The sequence below is a fragment of the Rhagoletis zephyria genome, unplaced genomic scaffold, assembly GCF_001687245.7.
Source record: "Rhagoletis zephyria isolate East Lansing unplaced genomic scaffold, Rhagoletis_zephyria_1.1 Rzeph_scaffold_01730, whole genome shotgun sequence".
NCBI lineage: Eukaryota > Metazoa > Arthropoda > Insecta > Diptera > Tephritidae > Rhagoletis > Rhagoletis zephyria.
Window position 1 is genome coordinate 58,277 of NW_016158814.1, and position 23,538 is coordinate 81,814.

Sequence of the window (23,538 nt, forward strand, 5' to 3'; positions counted from 1 at the left end):
CACTCCTCATCGTACCAGTTGTTCTTTCGGGCTCGCTGAAATTCGACTACTTCTTCGGCGGCGGTACTTAATGAGCTTGAAATGTGGTTCCACTGCTCGCATATGTCGGTTTGTTGAAGAGTGTTCTCTGAGAGCAGGTGTGAGAGTCGAGTAGCGAAAGCGCTGGCTGTCTGTTGTGATTGCAGCTTTTCGACGTTAAGCTTTCCTTGCATATTTGGGCGCACATTTTTGCTGCACAGAGGCGGGTGCGTATCTTGGCTGCAACAAGATAGTGGTCCGAGTCGATGTTTGGGCCTCGGAGTGTGCGTACGTCTAAAACACTGGAAGCGTGCCTTACGTCTATCACAACATGATCGATTTGGGTTCTCGTTAATTTAATCCCAGTTTCAAAATAGTTTGAATTAGGATTGAAATAATCGTAAATGGAAGGAGTTTAAGATTAAAATTATATTCAGAAAAATTAGTATCACATGATGTAACTTTTAGCTCAACAAATATCAGTTAAAAATTACTTCTTTAACTTATGTATGTGAATTTTACTAATTTCTTAGCTAAAATCGCTAGACATAAGTATTTGTATGTAAGAAAAACACGTATTTTTTCCGATAATTTTGAATTCGGCAACCTTAAGTTTACTTATACATGAAAAATGTCAAACTCCGCTCCGTTCTTGGTCACTATTTTTATAACGGGTGATTTTTTAAGAGCTTGATAACTTTTTTTTTAAAAAAAACGCATAAAATTTGCAAAATCTCATCGGTTCTTTATTTGAAACGTTAGATTGGTCCATGACATTTACTTTTTGAAGATAATTTCATTTAAATGTTGACCGCGGCTGCGTCTTANTCAAAGCATACTGAGCATCTTTCTCTTTGACACCATGTCTGAAATCCCACGTGATCTGTCAAATACTAATGCATGAAAATCCTAACCTCAAAAAAATCACCCGTTAGTATCTTAGTATAGTATCACGCAATCATGGGCGATCAAAACACTCGTGGTGTTACAGGAAATATAACCTTTGAAACTTTACTAACTAATACCTTGTTTATACCGAGACATAAAGCTCTTTGATCCAGTTCGCTGTGATTCAAAGCGGATGCATAAACTAAATTTCAATACTCTCTGAATTTCATAAGTGATTGACTCGAATTTGATTTCAAACGGTTTTTTATTTCTCAAATCGGTTAGACAACAGGTATAAGTACATCACTCATTCGACGCGAAGTGAAAATAGGCTGGTTTTCTTTATACAGCCCATTTTAAATTTTAATTATTATTAAAATTAATTTGAATTATTGTTCGCTTCCATTTCGGTCAATCGCGCAAATCAATTATTAAAAAAATATCGAAATAAAACAACAAATTTTGTATACTTTTGAATACGGTTTCAGAGAGTGCGCTGTAATGACACAGGTATAAACGCTTGAATGAAATATGTGTTAAGTCAAATTGGTTTTTTTTTAACGCGATTCTTGCGTGTGTATAAACAAGGTATAAATTTTGTGATTCACGAGGAGTGGAAATGGTTTTTGTGTGTTTTGTGGATCAAATTCTTGTCAAAAAACTCGTTGGACTATTCTAGGGGACTCAGGTATAATACCTTGTAAATTCTATAATAACACACTTTTCACTTAATATGTAAAAAAAGATATTGTAAATTACTTCTTTTAAAGATGGGAAAAATGTAGAAGAAATTGACGACCAAGTCGAACCGGACTTGCTGTATGAAAATAGTTGAACGGATAAAATAATAAGTGTTTACACTAATATATGTTTGGTTGACTGTGCATCTCAGAAACGAAATAATTTGTTTAAACCGTCAGATTAAGAAAACCCCTCTAGATAATCGTCAGATTATGGAACTACGACCAGGGAATCGAGATGAACCTTCTGTATGAAAATCTGACGCGCTCGAGTAAATCCAAATGGCGATTTTTTTTTGCATCTTCAAGAAGACGCCACGAGCTTTCGTCACATCTGAATCGTCAGATTATTTAATGGGAGGTTCATTCGGGCCCATTTAACATCCCTTGTGAATATCTGACGCGCTCGAGTAAATTTTTTTGTCATCAATTTTTGACCCTTCCGTACCCATCATTTTTCCATTTGTCTAAAACGCTAGCATTATGAGCTTTTATGCTTCCGTTGTCATAGCAGCTTTTTTTTATAAGGAAGAGTTTTGTAAAACATTTTAAGATCAAAGGTGTGGAAATGGATACAAAGCACATCAACACGGTCAAAAACATGAGAGAATTCGTTATAAACTGTAGAATAGCTAGAGTTCAAAAGGGGATTTTCGCTAACTGACTTTGCAGTTGGAATATTATATGCAAATATTTTCACCAATTTTTGACCGTGAAGCAAGTGGATCTTTCGCTAGCGTATACATAGTTGGGATAGGTGTAGACCAGTGATTCCCAAAGTGGTCAAGGTGGACCCCAGGGGCCCACGGGAGACTCGACGAGTGTCTACCTTGGCGTTAAAAAATATGGGGGTCAACGAAATGTAAGTGGGGGTCCACGAGAATGTATCTGGGTTCGATAGTAAAGAACCAAAATGGTTGCTTGATAGCCTCTTTATTTAACTTTAATTTTTTTGAGTGGCCTTGACGCACTACTGCACTTACCGTCACTTTGTATCTTCATACGTGAGGAAGCCTTAAAGGCCACCTGCAGACTAAAAAGAAACGGATGTTGGTATAACACTGTTGAGGCGAGGCGGAAATTGCTGACGGCAGAGATTTGAGCACTTGTGTCGATAATGTTGAGTTCGCTGAGGGGGCATGCTGGTTTAATTCCAGCACTGAGCCCGAACTCACACACTGACTCTGGGCCAGGATATGGGATCTCTTTCGAAGTTAATGGGGATAAACTTCACTTTTCTCTTACGGAAGAGTTTCCAGCTGAAGTAATTGCAATCCTCAAACCCATAGACTACATGGTGGAAAAAAAGTGGAGGGGAAGAAGTTTACGTGTCTGCAATGACAGCCAAGATACACTTAAGGCATTGGCCAGCCCTCTATCTAAGTAATTCCAAACTAGATCGAAAATGCAAGTCCCGACTAAATTATGTTGGCAAACATAACCAGCTCGCTTTACTCTGAGTGCCAGGTCACTCGGGAGTGCCTGGCAATGAGACATCTGACCATTTGGCCACAGTTAGCTTAGACAAGGCATTCCTCCATCCGCAACTGGTTGTAGCACTCCCCACTTCGACCATCGAAGCCACCATCAGAAACTGGGTGAAAACTTCGCTCAGCAATGACTTGAGAGTCATAGAGGGGATGCAGGTGGGCAAAAGTCGTGTTGCCAGCCAGGATTAAAATTTTCATCGTTCTACGAGAAAAGCAAGGTTGGGAACCCCTCGTGTAGACGCAGTTAGTCCTAGACATTTTCGTAAGAACTTGTTTTGTAGGGTGAATAGTTTTTTTTTGGTGGATGACTTTGCATAGTTTGTTGTGGTTGTGCTACAGTACACAATATTTTATCTCACTAACTATTTCTAGATGTTTAAACTTTTTGAAGGCGAAGACCAGATTTAATGTTAGTAAGGTATTTACCAAAGCTTTATGTTGTTGCCTGACGCTTCAGTGACCATGGAGAAATTATTTTTGACTGTTGAGGAACTGTTTATGTTTCTCCAAGAATTTTTAAATTGCTTACTTGCGTTAAGGTTGTACCGTTTAGCTGAATATAATGTATCTTTACGAAATCAATAATTGGAATTTTCATTCGTACTGTCATCAGTTAACTTTAAAAAGGAAATTTAAAGCAATTCTCCTTTGTACTGTCATTAGGTATGTAACTTGATAATGGAAATTGCGCATCATTATTACATAGTTACATCCCAAGCTAATAAAGGCGAGGTAAAAAGAATTTGTATTCAAGATTTTTGATTTTGCTTAACCCTTCGGAAGGCTACGGCATTCAGTAGAGGACTTTCCTTTGTCTATGTCTGAGTCGAAAGCTTTCAGGATTGCTTTCAAATGTGGATTTTAAAGTGGTCCGAAATTTTAGTTTAGTTAAATAGCTTTAGTTAATAAGCTTTGAAATTTTTTTTGAATTTGGTCACTTTTCTGGTGATTTTGGTAAAAAATAAAAAAATGTTTCAACACTGAACACATGTAAGTAAAATATAGTTACCTAAAAGTATACACTACGTTGCTTATGCATTTAATAGGCTTTTCGGTCTTTTTCTGACAGTCAGTTACGGCAACTTATTCATATTATAGTCGCCCTTTTAGCCGCAAGGTGGATCTCAAAGGTTGACAAAATAAACATTTGAATAATTTGTGTTTATACTGAACATATTATAAGCATTTATTTTTTTAATTTTTATCCGTCATAATCAACAGTGGTGCTAGTACATTCTACACATTAGGGGTATTCTCCAAATCTTGCAAAGCCATTGCACGTAGCACGGATTGCATGGATTGCATAACTTGCAAACACACAACAAAATACATGGGAAACAACATTTCCTATCGCTGCAAAATATGCAACGTCGAAACCCATGTATATATTTTGCAAAATAGCATAGCAGGATAAGTGCGAACCTGTGCTAGTTGTTTTGTTGTTGAAATTGCTACATATTTCTCTCATTCCTCTCATCTCGCTCACTTCATTTTTTTTGCTGTCTCTTGTTATTGTATTTGCTACATAATTTCGCTGCTTGCTATCCATGCATGCTACCACTTTGCAATGGAGTGCTCTCGTACTCGTGCAAGCCTTCGAGAATACCCCTATTGTGATATATGTTTGCAATGTTTTCTGCAAACATTTTTGTTACAATGAATACAACAAATTTTTGTTTTGTTATTCCTGGTACATAGTTATTCCTCGTTTCGATTGCTGTTGCGTTTCTGGCTCGCTTCTATATAAGTTTAAAAACATCATTTTTTTCTGAAACCTAAGAAAATTAATATTATAATAGTTACAGTAATGTTTACGCAAAGTATACTTTTTAAATTACACATGACAAAATACAAAATAACAATTCAGATTTAGACCCTTATCACTAACTCATTTTTTCAACTATCTTAAAAAAGTTTCGAATTACTTTCAAGGTTTTTTTGGGACACCGGAAGGCGTGATGCGGAAATTCATATGTGAGACACCAACTGTCAAATGCAAATATCAAATGAACGATATAACGCAGCAAGAACCGTCTAACTGTGAACCATGCCGCATCTCAAAACTTACAAAAGCACTAAATGGCAGTGGCCGGTTACCACAATTAGTATTTGAAAACCACAAATTAAAATGTTTGCGGCTAATTTGCCGCGGCGCGCCCTCCGAATGGTTAAATATATTAATATTTTTAGAGAATTTATTTTATTTCTTTTCTTTTGGAAAGTGAAGTAAAATCAAGTGACGAAGTTATTAGTCTTTCAAATTGCCGAAACTAAACTTTTTTGATAGGCAGGCGAGTTGAAAACAGGATTACCTACTCTGTTGGTTGGTTTTTTTATAAGGGCGAGGCTGACTGACTTCTTGTTCATCAGTACGTTTTTTAAGTACAAAGTTCTATGGCCTTCTAGTTAAATTTTTATTAATGTTAGAATCTTTATCTACAGTCTCATTTGATGTATTGCTTAACAGTGGAATATTGTCTTCCTCGAATATGCTAAACCTATTTGTAATTGTAAGTGTCCAAAACTTCTTTACGTGACCTCTTTTTAACCGTCATCCATTTCCATCTCTTATTTTATTTCATCTCTTTTTCCTACAACGAACATTTATCTTTTGCCATGTGCCCATTTTTACTAGATAGAATACATACAACAGTTTTACCACATTTTAAGCACCTACTTTTAGATTTGCAGGCTAGCATTGTACGCCCTAGTCGCCCACACTTAGTACATTGCCTTAGTGGAGGTATATAAAAGTCAACATTCAGCTTTGAATAGTCAAAAATTACTTATTTCGTATTTCATTTCCAGCAAAACCTCATAGGTAGGAATTAATTCATTACTTATGGGGTCTTTGCGTGTAAAACGCCTAACTGACTTTATCGGAATATTTGATTTCGCTTCTATAAAATATTCATTTCCTTAATGACAGCGTAAATTTCAAGGCATGCCATAAGAACAAACGATCTTAGGCCTCTCTTAGTAAGCCTGTCTTCTAATATACTTAAAGTTATTTACAGAGCAAGTGTTTTTAAATGTGATTATATAATGCCCTACCAAGGTATGTATAAAGTCGTAAGTCTATGATTCTCAAATCTCCTATCTGGCCGTACAATGTCAGTCCTGTTGTTTTATCACTTTTCAAAATTGGCGGTTACAAAGTAGTTTTTGACACAATTTTCTTTACCTGATTCTCGTTTGGTTTTGCTGGCTCTAACGGGACCTCGAGAGTTTCGCACTCTAACATCCCTAACCTCACATTCCATGTCTGTGAAAGTCTCACTAGCAGGGGTTGGTTTTTAGGTTTTTTTTTTTGAGTTCTATGAGCGCACCGCCCGTGGGCAGTTCATAAAATCCAATAACCTTTCTAGTAACAATTCTAGCTTTTTTCATAACTCTACATAACTGTAGACGCGTTAGCCTGTGCCGCCGCCGACCTATTAGTCCGCGACGCCACTTTGGCTTTAAATTTTGTGATTGCCAATAGTGGCAGCTTTTTTTCTATTTTTAAACGACACCTCGGAAAAAATCTTTCAATTAATCTAGAATACCACAATTTTGTAGCCAAGAAAGGCTCACATGCAATCGAAAAATGCTTAACCCAATATATTAATTGTTTTTCTTTTTATTAATACGCGACGAGAAAGAAGAATTACAAAATTTGGTTAGAACACCAAACATTTAAGCACCCGCTGCACGCGGTCCACACAAAAAGACTTTTTTTCACTTTAGATACACAAAAAACGTGGGTCCTGTACGGGCACTAGAAAAAAACACGAATTTATTTCCGCGACGATTCACTCGCTGCCAGAATCCGGTAGTGAAAGTTTGCCTTCAGTTAGTTGCATATGTGTTTCTGTGAAGCTTGTGTAATTTTATTTTTTAAAAGCTTAGGTTTATTTTTCTCTTTTTACTTGCAGGTTGTAAAATTAAAGCTCTTCGTGCAAAAACAAATACGTACATCAAGACACCTGTGCGCGGGGAAGAGCCTGTTTTTGTGGTGACAGGTCGTAAAGAAGATGTAGCCAAAGCTAAGCGCGAGATACTGTCTGCGGCAGAACATTTCAGTTTGATCCGTGCAACTCGAAAGCCATCCGTTGATAGTAATTTAAGCGCTACGGTTAACAGTAGTATTGATGGCAGCAATTGTAATGCAAATAGTTTCGGAAAGGCGCCGCCTGGCCCACCATCTATACCGGGACAGATGACTATACAAGTACGAGTACCATATCGGGTGGTTGGGTTGGTAGTAGGCCCTAAAGGAGCAACCATTAAGCACATTCAACATCAGACTCAAACCTATATTGTTACACCTTCCCGTGAGAAAGAACCGATATTTGAAGTAACTGGCTTACCGGACAACGTACAGTCTGCACGTAAACAAATCGAAGCCCATATTGCGCTACGTACCGGTCATATGCCTCCTACCGGTAGTAACTCTAACGCTTTAGCTGCTCCAATAAGCTCTTCAAATGAATCACTGGCTGTACATAGCCTAAATGTTTTAAGTCAGATCTTAAACGATCCCTCTATAGATTCTGATTTACTTGTTTCACTTTATAAAGCTGACACACTGAGATCTGCATTTGATTACGCTGATGAAAATTGTGAACTTAGTGCTAATAAAGCAGGAAATATGAAAGGTTTTGATGCACAGGATAATAATAAGGTAAATTTTAAAATGGGCTGCCAGGATAGCGCTTCTGTTGAGAAACAGTCATATATGGCTCTACTGCATTCTGAAAACCCTCAGTTGCGAGATATGCGCAACACATCACATCAAACTAACGAATTCGTGAATTGTTTGAGCAACAGTTGTAATAATCTCAAACAAATAAAAAGTGATCAAGAGTCTGACTTACTTACTGACGTAGACCATATTCATCACGTGCAGCAGAAACAACCTTTATATCCATCATCACAGCCAATACTTAGTTTAAGCCATCAGCTGCAACCAGTATCCTCGTTATCATCACTTCCCCCTTTACAAAATCATGCACCATTTGTTGGTAACGTAGGATCGTATACGCAAACATTGAATTTTGTTAACAATGCTGCAACCGTAAGTTACAAATCTCAAAATACTACAGCGGCAATTAATAACACAAGTACAGGTGCTTTGCCAATTCTACGAAATGGTACTCATACCAGCAATGGCATGGCACGGTCTTGTTCATCCGCTTCCTCGACTGCGTCATCAAAAAGCGCCAACAACAGTGGTGGGAGTGGTAGTAGCAGTCGGCCAGAACTCAGTAACATTTGGAAAAATTTAGGCGACTCTCTTGATGTAGATGAAGGGATCGGTGATTCGCCCAACATTTGGACTTTGCCTACGCCATTGATACCATTGACAGGATCTCATTGTTCGCCATCGACTTCAATTAGTCCGACTGACTCACTTTTGGGTGAAATATCCGCACCACATACTTCTCATCAAAACAACGTTGGCATTAGCAATTTAATAAATGAATCTCATGAACCGATTAGTAAGAAAAAATTATTGCAACAAAACCATACAAAAAATGGCGATGCAGTTCAAGCGCTTGTTAATAGCTCCGCAATCCAACGGCGTGATTGTTTGGTATGTAATAGCAAAGAAATAACTGCTGTATTGGTGCCATGTGGCCATAATATGTTTTGTATGGAATGCGCTAATCGCATTTGCGAATTAGGCGATGCAGTTTGCCCCGTTTGCAGTTTAAACGTCTATCATGCTATGCGCATATTAGCATAAAAAATTGCGCGAATTAAAAAAGTAAGTAATTGACATATTTATTAAAGTAATTTAATAGTTAAATGTGACTCCTTTTACGAATTGCAAGAAAAACAGTCACGCGAATTATATACAAATAAACATTTACGTAAATTTTTATCTTTAAAAAACAATAAAGTGGCATACGTACATACCTACCAATAACCAAAAATATTTTGAATAATGTCCTGAATAGCTACTGTTTAGATATAAAAAAAAAAAAACTAAAATTTTGTCCGATACTGTTTTTAGGCTGATTATAACCGTTTTTAAATCTTTTGGCGGAAGTGAGAGTCAAAGAAGATATTGAAGATCAAAATTTCAAATCGGGGAAAACTTAATACTTTGATGCATTGTCATTTTTTTAAGCATCCTTTTATGGAAAAATTTCCTAAGCGAAAAAATATGATTTTTTATTTAATTATTCATTTAATATTAATTTAGATCAACAAAGTTGCTTAAGGCATGTTTACATCATTGTAATTTATGGCTCATTCGTAAATTATAGGCAAACCATGCTGAAATCAAGTTATTCCGCCTTGTAAAATCTGCCGATAGGTTGAAATGAGATAGTTTATAATAATAAATCAACCAAATAAAGGAAAAATCGACTTGATCACAACTAAGTAATTTATGCTGTATTATGAACATAGTTTTAGACGAAAGAAAACTCTATGGTATGGTGAATCCATTACATCCTTAAAAATGTATACACAAAGGTGAGCGATAGAATAGTTCTGCTTTGACGAGATTTCAGGTTAATTAGCGTCGCCAAAATTCAAAAGCGAAGATTTTTTTTATTTTCCTAACATAATAATAGGTAGACCATGGGAATGGACTTACAGTTTTATTTTTATGAGAAGCTGTTTTTCATGGCAGAAATACATTCGGAGACTTTTCTTTTATTTTTTATGCTTTTCGGAAACGGCTCGATCCCAGGCCCTGCGGAATGGTAATTCGCACTTCTAACCACTACACCACAGTGGCCTATAAGCGCAACTTGCGTAATTAGTAGCCTCCGCATAGTGTGATAATTACACCTCTAATGAAGGCAAAAACTGTCGACAGTATGTGTTTGGAACGAATTTCCGTCATCCCTTGTCGAATTGAGTTTCGAGATAAACCGGTTTCGCCGTTATGCCTTCTTAGATTTGTGGTGACTAATATTTAGGTTAATTTTTATGGTTTGTCTTTGCGGGAAGGTGGAGATCAGTCACCCTCTGTATCCTATTCAGTGTTGCCAGTTTGCGGGCTTTCGCCCTTTTTTCGGGATTTTATGACTAAAAAGGGCGAATGGGATTTTCTGTCGAAAAACGGGATTTTTTGCATACCATACCAAGCAAGAAAATTTAGTAATTGAAAAACAAGAAAAAGCGGCTCTCTGTGGTAAATTAACGTCATTCATATGAACCCTATCAGCGGAACTTCATTCACTTTAAATTTGAAATAGCAAATTTATGAGTTATACAGAAAGTAGTTTGGGATAAATAAAGTGATAGAAGTTAGAAAAACGTGTGGGGAGCTCGAGAAATTATGTATTTTTAAAACATTAGAAAAATTTCCAACCATTTATTCTTTTTTCAAATGTTTTGAGTTTCTAGATTCTAAAAAGTATTTTGAGTGATTCTATTCTTTGATAATGCAAATAGGAAAACTTGTCCATGGTAAACGTTTGGGTGGTAGTCGTTAACAAAGCGGCAGTAAACAGTTCACTGGTTACTGGCATCAAAACGAAAAAGAGGAATAGATTAAGCGAAAAAGCATTAAATATATGTAGTCAAATCTAATTTACTTAACAAAAAATTTAATTGTGCGACTTAGGGCCAGTTTTTCATAATTTAAACATAATTTAAACGCCCGAGCTGGCTGGTTTAAACTAAGATTAGCAAATGAAATGTCAGCCAACTGATCAATTTAAACGCGAAAGCGAATGAAAAGGCTGTTGTATAAATTATTTTTGTCCTTAGAAATTTACAAATTGAGAAAATAAAATATGTAGGTATATTAAGGCGTGTCAAATTGTATGGGAGATTTTTTCGACTATGTGCATACTGCATATACATGCATGTAATCCTAGTCAACTTTACCGAAGAAACCATGGCTCTAAAACCATGGCGAAAATAGGGTTTCTTAACACTTTGCTGTAGTGTCGTAAAGAATTGCTTAAATTTTTTACAAAACACGCTGTAGAAGTTTCTTGGTATCAGGAATCGCATTTCTGCACTTCTCTATTTCTTAAAACTTCCACCAGAGGGCACAACAGTAAAAATTTTCACATTTTCTTCTAAACCTATGTATTTTCGCAGTATGGCAAATTCCTAATTGATCTTTGACGCATGATTTCCTCGTTGCTTGGAATTACAAGTAGATTCCTCCTATGCTATGCGCGCATAGTCAAAAGAATTGGCCCGCCCTAATGTATATAAATCCTTTGTAATATTGCATATCTATGTCTGCACATACTTGTGTTTTTCATTCGAAAGCATTTTAAGTATAATATATACATACAGCGCGGGATTTCTGTAATAACTTTAGTACAAAACGGGATTTAGGTTGTATTTAGGCGGGATTTTATTAATCCAGTTGCTGGCAACACTGATCCTATTAGAAGTTCGAATAGTTAAATGCAGAAATATTTTAGATGACGAAACAGAAATTGTGTTTGTTGTACGGAGTGTAAAATAATAAGTGTCGCACAGGTTGTCTTGAAAAATAAGGAGGTCCTATATAGATCTTGCGAAAAAGTATTTTATTGTTAATTATGCTCATATTTTAATTTTATTGATTAGTTTTGCCAGCAGTGTAAACTTTCGGAGATAAGTCTTTTTCAGGTAAATTTTTTCGTAGACTGCATAAAAAAAGAAAAAAAGAGAAAAGCTATAGTCACCAGTTTTGAGTCTGTTCGATTGCTAAGTATCCTTATGCTGGACCCAAAGTGGAGGAAAGGTTACAGAAGATATGGAATAAATTAACCGACGAAGACTTGCCGTGCCGCTTGCGGTTTTGTCCCAAAGTGATTACCGCTCGTAAACCCAAATAAAGGTTAAAATTTAAAAACTAATTAATAAAATTAAAGTAAAATCTGTTGAAAATTAACAGTAAAATACTTTTTTCGCAAAAAATTACCCTTTCATTTATCAAAAAAACCTGTGCGACAGTTATTATTTTACACCCTGTATATCAAACGAAAAGCAAATTGTTTCTGGAGAAATTATTTATAGCCAAAACGCAAGTTAGGCAAAACAAAGCCATTTAAAGATTTATTCATTTATAAATCTGTTTTTGCAGTTTTCTTTTATAAAAAGCGTGTCTTTATCAAAGGCTTTTAAATCACCAGGCAAGGTTTATAAATCAGAGGAAAGTATTTTATCTGCCTTTAGTTGTTGTAATTGTAACGAAAATTTTAACTTTTACCTGTGCTATTTGTTTTGTTGTTTTGTTTTTCACTTTCGCCAAAAAATTTAGTGCAAGTCAGCTCGAGAAACTATCGATCCTCCTTTTTAGTTTTTAGTTGCTAAACAGTTGGCACTGTAAACCTTTTTATATCAAAATATTTTGTACACGAAGCTGTAATGGAAAGTTATTAACACATTAAAAGTTATACATTCATTAGTGTGTATAAATTTTTATACTATTGAATCAATATAGAAAATTAAAATATTCGTTTTAAAGTTATCTAACAATTTCTTGATGAAACTTAATACAAGTAAAGATATATATTTATTTTTTTAAATTATATTTTTATATATAGATTACTGAAAAAAAAAAAAACTGTTCAACTAAGGTTAAGACTTAAAAGTCATTCGAGAGCATTGTATGAAAAATAATATATATTCTTCCTAGAGCTAATATATATTAATGCAAGCAATTCAGCAACAAATTTTTCGATCAAGAAATTATACCTTTTGTACGACAAGTAATAATGCGAACCTAGAAATAATTTAGGTAAATATAATTATAAAAAAAAGTTATTTTTTAGGTATATAAATAAGTGTAGTTGAATTCATGGTGTGCACAAGTTTACATATACAATATATAATTGAAAGCAAAGTATTGAGACAAATACTTAAATTTTTATAATGTACTTATGTTGAAACTCATTCCTTTACAGCAGTTATAAATTAAAAATATACTGGGATCCGCCATTTGCATTAAGGAATAGTTATAACAATAAAATAGAAATGTTTAATTTTTACTACTTTCGTAAAAAAGAATGTTTCTTAAATAAAAAAGGATCTCTAACATATTAGAATGTAAGGAATAGCAATGAATATTTCATGTTAATTATTTTTAACAGCTTCTATGGTGAAGCTACAAAAAATTACATATTTATTTTGGGTTTGTTAAAAATTTACATAATGCTATAAGAAATTTATTTTGGTTAGCAGTATAATTAGATATACACAAATGTGTATAAATATGCTATGTATCAGCGTACATATAAAAAATACATATATACATATAAGGCTGCCATGATTAAGGCATTGTGTTCAAAGTTCGATTGCACAAACTTAAAATAAGGTCGATTATGCAGTGTTGAGTTTTCCAAAAATTTTGTACTGAAATGTAGATCAACAAGCCGATACCTTGGAAGCTTTGGAACAAATACGCAAACTTGCATAAATTTAATTTTTTATAAAATGCTTTATAAGTTCACTCGTTGTTCTATCTCACTGAAAAAAAATTATATCTTCAATGTATTGTAATATTTCAGTGTGGTTACTTTAATCAAAATTTGTTACAACAGCCTTATTTCTGAAATCATACGTGGAGCGTACAAAATTATTTCATTTCATTTCATGACGATTACGTTACGTTTAATTTTCAATCAAATTACGAAAAAATATGTATAAGTTATAAACATTTTCGATTTCTGGCGCATACTAAAAAAATTATACCATTCCATAACTGCCAAGATTACGTGGGCAGTTTTCGTAGGTTATAGTTGAACAGCCAACACACGCTGTTGATAGGGCAAGTCACGGCTTTTAAACTTTCGCCATATCTTTATGCCTTGATTGTATACTTTACTTCTTTAGATAAAAAAGATTTCAGTTCATATAAATTCGAATTGAGAAATTTTTAGATTTAATAAGAATATATTAGTTTCAAATTCTAGTCAATACTGATATATATAACGAGGATATTTATATATACATGTATATATAACTAAATCGAATTTCAATTCAAATTGGATTGGAGCGATGAAAACAGCTAATCTTATTTTATATTGTAAAATCATAGTTCATGTGTAATATGACTGTGCATATGCATATGATATTGCAATCTTTAACATAAAATACATATGTTCAGCAGTTAAATACTTACTTCAACTTAAAACGATTAAAATAAGTAATTTTCTATCTTCTTGCAATACGGCTAATTCTTAACTTACTTTTTTAAAACTTGTAATACAACTCGACGCAATTAATAGGAAAGCACGTGAATAATTTCCGATAAATATTATTTATAATTAACTTAAATACTAAACTCCTTCGATTCATTTATGTTTTTGTCGATAATGCCACATATAGCGTGTTTGGTAAGAGCAAGTGGGTCATAGATAATAGAAATTTACCGTAACTGTAAGAGGTATTCCTGCACTAACGCGCAGAAAATTTTCATTTCCTTTAAATCGCAAATTGGTCAGTAAATATAAATACCCAACACGTAAAGGGTTGGGTGCGTTCAGAAATGCATCAAGCCAAAGCATCAGTCTCTTTTACTTCTAAACTATAATGGATGGAAATGCCTTATTCATGCAACTAAGTTCCAATTAGGCATTTAACCCTGGTTGCGCATATTGCACATTTCCCTCTATTATAGGTTAGAAATAATTACGTCTAATGCTTGATGCATTTTTGAACACACCCGTTACTAGAGGTTAAGGGACATAGTTGCCATAGTTGCTCCTTTACAAGGGAAAATAAACAATAATTAACGCATTTACCTGCTGAACAATTTGTTATTCGAAATTAGGGAGGTTTAAGAATTCCTCCTTATTCTATACAAGTTTGGTGAGAAGTGCGAACACAGCGGTTAAGTCTCCTCGATAGCAGGCCCGGATATTAACACCGAAATTGGTTAATTGCTTCTTCTTCTTCATTCTTAGCACAGAGAATTCGTTAGTATATCATCATCGTGGGAGATGATGCGATCACAATAGCACAATGGCCTATTATTTCAATTTCAATTTCACGGAATAATACCCGGTGCTCTCTTCAGCTGTCCGAAAAGCCAGCAAAGAGTGACAGAACACGGAACGGCATTCGGATTTCACTACTTTGGATGCTATTGCCTTCAAGTCGTGGCTTAGAGGCTTTTCCGGCTGCAATAGTGCTGTTTAGTAGGAGTTAAGCTGCCTTATAGAATAAATTTCGGGTTAGAAGCTGCTGCATTCGTCTGGCAGAAGAAAAGACTGGCTAACCCACCCGCAGGTCCTCCATGTAGAGACCGGCGCCGATTCCTTGCTGCATTTTTGAACCATCACTGTAGTTGCATACACCATCATCTGCCACTTATAGGTCTACATCGCATTATTCTCTCTGGTCGGACATCGTATAAGTTTCCTTAAATTGGGTCAGGTCAACTTTGTTTCCATTAAGGCGACTTCTATTTTTTTTACTCAGTATTGTCGAGTGCTCGATTGCGTTGGTTTCCACGTGTTGGCTTGAAGTCTGTGAGCTCAATCATGACCGCTACTCGCTGCTCCCGTTATGCAGAGCACACCAACTTGCACACTAAACAAATGTTAAAAATGTATATGTAATTGAAATATCTTTGTATTTGTAAGTCGGAAGGTTGATTAATTGTGGATCTTGTTAATCGAACTCACTATACCTAGTTGGAAGTCAATATATTTTGAAGGGTTGATGCGTAATTGCAGTTTCTGTTCGAATATTGCTAGTTTTAAATCTAGAACTCTATACCAAGATTCCAGCGATTTTAACGTTTTAAATTTTCGAAATTGTTTTCATGACTTATTCAGGTCTTAAGATTTTCTTAAAGATTGATCTACATATGTAAGACCAGCGAGATCTATTATTGGCTGTGGGAAGTAAAGCAGTCCACCGCAGTCTTCGTTTTCAGTATAACCAAAAAGAATCCAATTTCCAAGTGGCACATATAAACTAAAATACTAACCTTTAATCAGTGCTATCACGGAATCCATCGTACAAAATCTGCCAATTCGAATGCCTGCTACGAATACGAAAAAATTGCTATCATTGAATCCGAGTGAACTCGAAAATATCGTTGCCAGCTTCAAATTCCGATTCGAAATCAGCGAGTGCAAAGGAAACAATAGACATTTATGTATGCCATTTTATTCACGCTGCCCCAGCAGGCGCAATTAATTTGTTTTTAGTTTAGATTTTATTTTTTTAAAGAGAAACCAATTTTTTTTAAATTAATTTTTAGTTTTCTTTCCTAATAAATTGATAAACTCTTATTTCCTCGCTTCATAAAAAATATTAGTGCGATTCATAAAACGTAAAAGTGGCATTTTTGGCGAAATGGCACTGTTGCGAAGAAAGTTGTATGAACGACTTATCGCAACTCCGGATTGAAAATGTAGAATCAGCCTTAACTGATATACTTTTTCTTGAAGTATTTGAAGAAAATAAAAAAACGTGTGTTTCGCTCAAATACTATGTCAATGTCGCAATTTTGTCGCAAGAAAGTTTCCATACAAAAGGAACCAGCTGTGTCACAAAGTGGCAAATTTTGGACATTTGCAACGACTTTGCGAGGCTTCATGAATCCCACTATTAATTCATTAAATAGTGTCTAGCTGATGAATGAATGTATGAAAATTAACACCCCTATGACTTTTGCACTTATACATTTTTTTGCTGGAAAAAGATTTTGGAGGAGATTAAAACACAAACTAATAAGTTCTTTAATTCATGAGAAAACAAAAATAACAGCTCATTAAAATCAATAGTATTCGAACCCAAAAAAATATTCACACCCTACATTCAATATTTCGTATGGCCGCCTTTGACTGCCATTACGGCTGCACATCTCATTGGCATCGATTATACGAGTTTGTTTGTTACACTCGGACTGATATTTTCCCATTCCTCTTTGATAATTTCTTGAAGGATTCTACATGGCAACCCGTTTTTTTAATTATAGACCATAGGTGCTCTATCGGGTTAAGGTCTAGGGATTGAGCAGGCCAGTCCAAAACCCTTATTTGACTGTCTGCAAACCATTTTAATTTTAATTTTAATTTATTTTGCAAAATTTTTAAGTATGCATCCTTGTTCATGATTCCTTCTATAAACTCCAGTTCTCCACATCCATTGTAAACCATGCTGCCCCACACCATAAATTTTCCTGAGAGAAATAAAAAGTATAAGATCAAACTGTGTATTATTAAGTCACAGAATAGTTGTACCTCCGCCGTGTTTTACCGTAGGTCGCAAGCATTCCTTTTTCTAGCGTTTTCCTGACCTTCTTCAGGCTCTTATCAAACCATCTGAACCACCAAAAAGCACAAACTTTGTCTCATTCGACCAAATTATACGCGTCCAGTCTTCCGCAGACCAGTTCAACCTTTGCTGAGCCCAATGTAGCCTACGCTTTTCGTTCAGTATTAAAATGGAAGGCTTTTTTACAGAATTTTTTCAACAAAATCCGGCGGCTTTAATCCGATTTCGTACAGTTTGACACGAGAGCTCGACATTAAACGAGTTTTCGATATTTGCAACCAGTTTAGGTACTGATAAACGCCGATTTTATCACTTCCCTTAAAATATGTGCATCGATACGGGCGGTGGTATTTTTCTTGTGCCCTCTTCCACTAATATTTGCGATCTTTTTCGTAGTTCTATATTTTCTTAGTATTGACACCACTTTATTTTTATTTTTCATAAGGGCTTTACCAATTTTTTTTATAGCCGTGCCCTTTTTTTATGTAACTGTACTATTTTTTCACTAATACCGATAGAAAGCTCGCTAGTTTTCTTCATTCTGACCACTCGCCTCAACAAACTCAACTAAACTGAATCTTTTTCACTTAAGAATACGTGCTGAAACATGAAATAAAAAGTCCCGTTGCAATATCAAAGCGAGAACCGTTAATTGAGCAAAGGGTGTGAGTAACTTTTTAGCGGCTAATTTGCATTTTGCCAAACATAAACTCACCGGCAAAAGGGTAGTATCATTTTAATTAAAACTAAAATTTACTAAATATAATACTATTTTCAGACAGGCAGTTAATCGAGCAATTATCCAAGCTTTCTCAGTTAATGCACTAATTATGATCGATTTGCCATACAAAATTTCAATTCTTAATTGCTCGATTGGTAATTAATTGAATGTTTAATCGAGTCAAACCCCCAATGCAACTCTGTTAGCTAAGTTCGTTTTCTTAGTTTTGGTGTGTTCAGTGACGAATGACAATCAGCTGTTTGACATAAATAAATTATTTTCTTTTTGTGATTCGAAAACAGCAAAACACAAAAAACAATTCCACAGCGCTTACAATGCAGGATAATCTGGATGGTGAGTAAATATACAAAAAAGTGGTTATGTGCAAATTTAGTAATAATCTCATAAGTGTTTTATTTCGATTAGGTAAAAAATTGAAAAGGAAGAGGCTGGCTTGGGCTGCCGATGGCGAAGTGGCCATTCTCGACTTGTGGGCAGAGCGTGTTGCTGATCTCCGCAGCGCACGGAAGAATGGCCACATCTACGCGGAGATGGCGAAGGATTGGCAAAGTTGGGCCATAGCTACAGCGCCCGGGACGTACAAGTAAAGTTGGCAAACTTTACGCAGCGGTACCGGTAAGAAAAAATAAAGTAATATTAAAAAAAACTAATAATGAAATTGTTTATAGGAAAGAGAAATTGGGAATGGGACATTCTGGGGGATCACCCTCAACATGGCCTTTTTACGGAAGGGTTCACGAGATTATCGGTGGCTTTAAGGCCAACATATATAGTGAGCTGACACTCGAAAGCATCGGCGGTACGTATACCATTGGGATTTTATTGAAAATGTGAATGTGCTTTTATAAAAACTTCCATTTAAAAGCGAATCGCAATAAATTTCCTGCAGATGTCGTTAATTTGAGACCTAACAGTTGCTTTAAGGGCTGGTTTAAGTGCGAACATACAACAATACTCCGCACGAGCACGGAAACACTATTGAACCAAACCTCTATATCTCTATGTTATTCGACGCGCTGAATGCGAATCTGAAAAGTCAACACAATTCTTCTGAATTTGGCCTTGAGATGACCTCGGGCCTGACGTGATGGAAGCTAACAGATTCGTATTCAGTGCGTCGAATAACATAGGGATATAGAGGTTTGGTTCCATATGCAGAAACTTTTTTTTTGGAAACCTGTGTAATTAATAAAAAAATGTTAATATTTTGCCCGGAAAAGAAAATGTTTAGTATAACGTGGATGAAGATTCATAGGTGGAAGTCACATTCCCTACGGAATCGTTAAACTCACTTTATTTCAATGGAGTTGCACCTGATGAATTTGGATTAAAAGTTCGAACATTTGCGATGTTAATCTGTAGTCTGTATATGTACATACTTACATAAAAAATATATCAGTTTTTTTAGGAAAAAAAAATAAAAATTTATTTTTTAGACGAAGCACCCCGATTTTCGGGGATTATTACTTGTTTTATTTATATAATTGTTTGGCGTTTTCTTTCAAACAGAATTCGATACTGCATCGCAGCCATCGCCACTGACCTCAACATTGTCATCACCTCTGCCATCACCTCTTCCCTCACTGCTGACCACACCGCTGCCCTCACCGTCGCCACCGTTGCCATCGCCATCATCGCCAATGCCAAATACCTCAGCTTCTGCGATCGAACCTAAACGAAAAAAAGGAATGGGTAATTTGCAAAAGAAAGTGCTTGACAAATTTGAAGAGCTATCATCTGAAATAAGTCGTCACATACAAAGGAATGAAGAAAGTGAAAAACAATGGATGAGGATAGAACAAGAGAAGGCGGATACACTAAAGGAAATAGCTTCTGACAATAAAGAACTTAAAAATGGCATATTAACATTTTTAAATAGAAATAAATAAAATTTAAAGATAGATTAAGTAAAAATACAGTCAAAGACAAAAGCTTAAATACAGAGAATTTTTGCAAATGTAGGTCAAAATTAATATTTTAATTTTTTCCGCTAACTTTTCATGACAATATAGTTCATACTACCACAAAAAAACTTAAAAATACAATGTCTACACTTTGTGCAAAACTCAGGAAAATTTTACAAATTTGCAACTTTGTAATCAGATTTTTTAGAAAAATTCTAAGTATGCAGTTTTATAGCCCACTCAATTTTAGTACATATAACGAAGTGCGAGTTTGAAGTTACTAAAAATTCCCTTTGTTTTTTGGCATTTTTTTTTGCGGACGGTGTAATTTTTTTCGCCTATACAAAAAAATATAACAAAGNTATGCAGTTTTATAGCCCACTCAATTTTAGTACATATAACGAAGTGCGAGTTTGAAGTTACTAAAAATTCCCTTTGTTTTTTGGCATTTTTTTTTTGCGGACGGTGTAATTTTTTTCGCCTATACAAAAAAATATAACAAAGGGATTTTTTAGTAACTTCAACCTCGCACTTCGTTATATGTACTAAAATTGAATGGGCTATAAAACTGCATACTTAGAATTTTTTTAAAAAATCTGATTACAAAGTTGCAAATTTATTAAATTTTCCTGAGTTTTGCACAAAGTTTAGAAATTTTATTGTTAAGTTTTTTGTGGTAGTATGAACTATATTGTCATGAAGTCAGCGAAAAAAATCAAAATAAAAATTTGGACTACATTGCGAAAAATTCTCTGTATTTAAACTTTTATCTTTGACTAAATTAAAAGATAAAATAATAAAAAAATTACTCACTGAAATAATTACATAGTCCTTGTCGTATTTCTTCAGCCGAGGGTTCATTGTCTACAATCACTACCGTTTGTTCCGGATTTTCGCGATTTCTGCTCACCTCTCTCTCTCTGCAATCTCTCCATCCACATATCATTGATGGTGTCGTTTATTTCATTTAAGAAATTATGTAGAACGCAGCAGGCTCTAATAATAATCGGTGCCTTTCCAATTCGGTTGTCTATACCTTTTCCAACGCGACGGAATCGTCCTTTCAAGTGGCCAAAGGCATTCTCAACCACTCGCCTACATTTTGAGAGCTTATAATTAAAAAGATTTTGCGGTTCAGTCAAGGCCATGGAAAAGGCGTATGGGTTCATCAAGGAGGTGGAAAATCGGAACGCAGAATCTCCTATTAAACATACAGGCATTTGTACTGCACCTATTTCTTTCTGAGTGGTCGTCAGTGATTCATCCTCCATTACTTCCTCCATTAGTGATGCATTGTATATCTGTGAATCATTGCATCGTCCTGGGGCGCCAATGTTCACATATAAGAAACGGTATCTGTAAATCATATATGCTTATTATTATAAAATAACAGGATGAAAGTGGTGTTACCTGTAATCCACTACAGCTAGTAGAACAATGGAATACCATTCTTTGTAGTTGTGGTAATCGCTTGCATCGGATGGATTCGGCTTAACTTCAATGTGACACCAATCTGAATATGTATAGATGTAACTATATGCATATATTTTTGTTTTTATGTAAACTAGTTGAATTTTCTGTTTTCTTACCAATTGCTCCTAGGCACTGTGGAAAGCCTAGCCGGTGGAAACCATCAATACAGTCATTTATAGTTTCCGGAGTCGGTGGTAACTTTTTTATATATTGCGCTGACATAGCTTGCCAGACTTCTTCGCAGAACTCCCACAAAATTGTGCACACAGTCGAGACTCCAACACCTAAAAGCTCCGACACCACTCTGTATTCCCCAGATGATCCCAGTGTAAATAAAGCGATCGCAATACGTTTTTGCAATGGAATCGCGTTGCGCCAGTTTGTGTCAGCTTTGTGCAAATTTTTGAGAAAGCCACAGATAGTGTCAAAACTGGTGCAGTTCATGCGGAAGTGCCTCTTAAAGAAGTGGTCGTCGTTGCAATTGCAATTAACCTCCCAGAAAGAAGATAGCCGATTCTATAATAAATAAAGTGTCATCTATAAAAGGAAAGTAACTGATTTGTTATAATTTCATTTACCAACTTCCAGATGGATCTCTGAGTAGCGTTCCTCTGTAATAATCCGCAAAGTAGTAATTGCTGCCTTCGCAAATGTTGCAAAATTATTTTGCTGTTTTCTTTTTTTATATAAAGCTAGTGCACTGTCGTAATTAGCTTGCACTGACTGCAAAAGTTGCAAATTAGCAGTATACGCCACGGAAAGTTCGCTTAAACATGAATTGTTCTCCATTTTACCAAATTTACAAATTTATTATAAATAACAAAAAATTATTTTGTGACAGGTGATAGTCTCTCGTAAATCGAGCAGCTGATTGTGTGAAAGCTAAAAACCGATTGCTTAATTAAAAACTTTATTGACTCAATTAACTGCCTGTCTGAAAATAGTATAAGATGTTCAGGGCTATCACGGAATCCATCGTAGAAAATATACGAATTCAAATGCCCTCTACGAATACGAAAAAATTGCTATCACTGAATCCGAGTGAACTCGAAAATATCGTTGCCAGCTTCGAATGCTGATTCGAAATCAGTTAGTGCAAAGGAAACAACAGACATTTATGTATGTCATTTTGCTCACGCTGCCCAATCAGGCGCAATGGCAGAGTGTGCAAGGCACTAGACTGCCAATTGAGAGAGCCGAGTTCGAGTCCGAGTCGTGGGGCAGTGGAGATTTTTTTATTTAGTTTTCGTTTCTTTTTTTAATTAATATTTTTTTTAAGTTTATTTTTAGCTTAGATTTTATTATTTTAAATATAAATTTTTTTTTAAATAAATTTTTATGATATTAAAGTAATTTAGTTTATTTCATAATAAATTGTTGCTAAACTATTATTTCCTCGATTCATGCAAAATATTAATTCATTAAATAGCGTCTACCAGATGAATGCGTGTATGTACATACATATGTATGTATGTATAGCATTGGTATTTTACGTGTACGTTTACACAAATATATGGAATTATATCAAACTATAACAAATTTGGAGTATAATAACTATTTAATATTAAAAATAATGCAGCTTTCTTCCACTATTTTTAAGATTGAATGATTCTAAATTTTGTTCCGACAGCATAATCTCGTCGTAGAGTATCTGTACGAATCTTCACTACGAACGGATTCAATGAAGGCTCTCTACGAATTTCGAATTTACGTTCGTAGCCATTCGGATTCTGTGATAGCACTTTCGTAGATTTCACGACAATCGAAGCTACGATGGATTCTGTGATAGCCCTGGTTATCTAAAATAACGAGGCCTATTTTTGATTCGCTACAAATTTGTTTTTGTGAAAAAATACTGAGTATTTCAGAAATTTCAAGGGGGTGTTAATCAGCCCTATGCTGCATTTCGACTCGAATCGAAATTTTCTCCGTTTGGCAACTTTGGTATTGTGCGTTCCGTTTCTTTTCGATCAATCTTCGAAATTTACCATTATACCTATTCTACATTTCGATCGTTGTTTCGATTGTTATTTTCGTGGGTTTAAATAATAAATTTTTTTTTAAATATTAGGAAACATATACTGTGCATGATTGTA

General features: G+C 35.1%; 1 protein-coding gene across 1 annotated transcript in view; it reads left to right on the plus strand.

Moving 5' to 3' along the window:
* Positions 1-9,039, plus strand: part of LOC108364962 (uncharacterized) — a 48,522-nt gene extending 39,483 nt beyond the window's left edge. Inside the window, exon 3 of the mRNA XM_017618849.1 lies at positions 7,054-9,039. Coding sequence (XP_017474338.1) covers positions 7,054-8,867 — 1,814 coding nt within the window. The 3' untranslated portion in view covers positions 8,868-9,039. The remainder of the gene's footprint in view (positions 1-7,053) is intronic.
* The last annotated feature ends 14,499 nt before the right edge of the window (positions 9,040-23,538 follow it).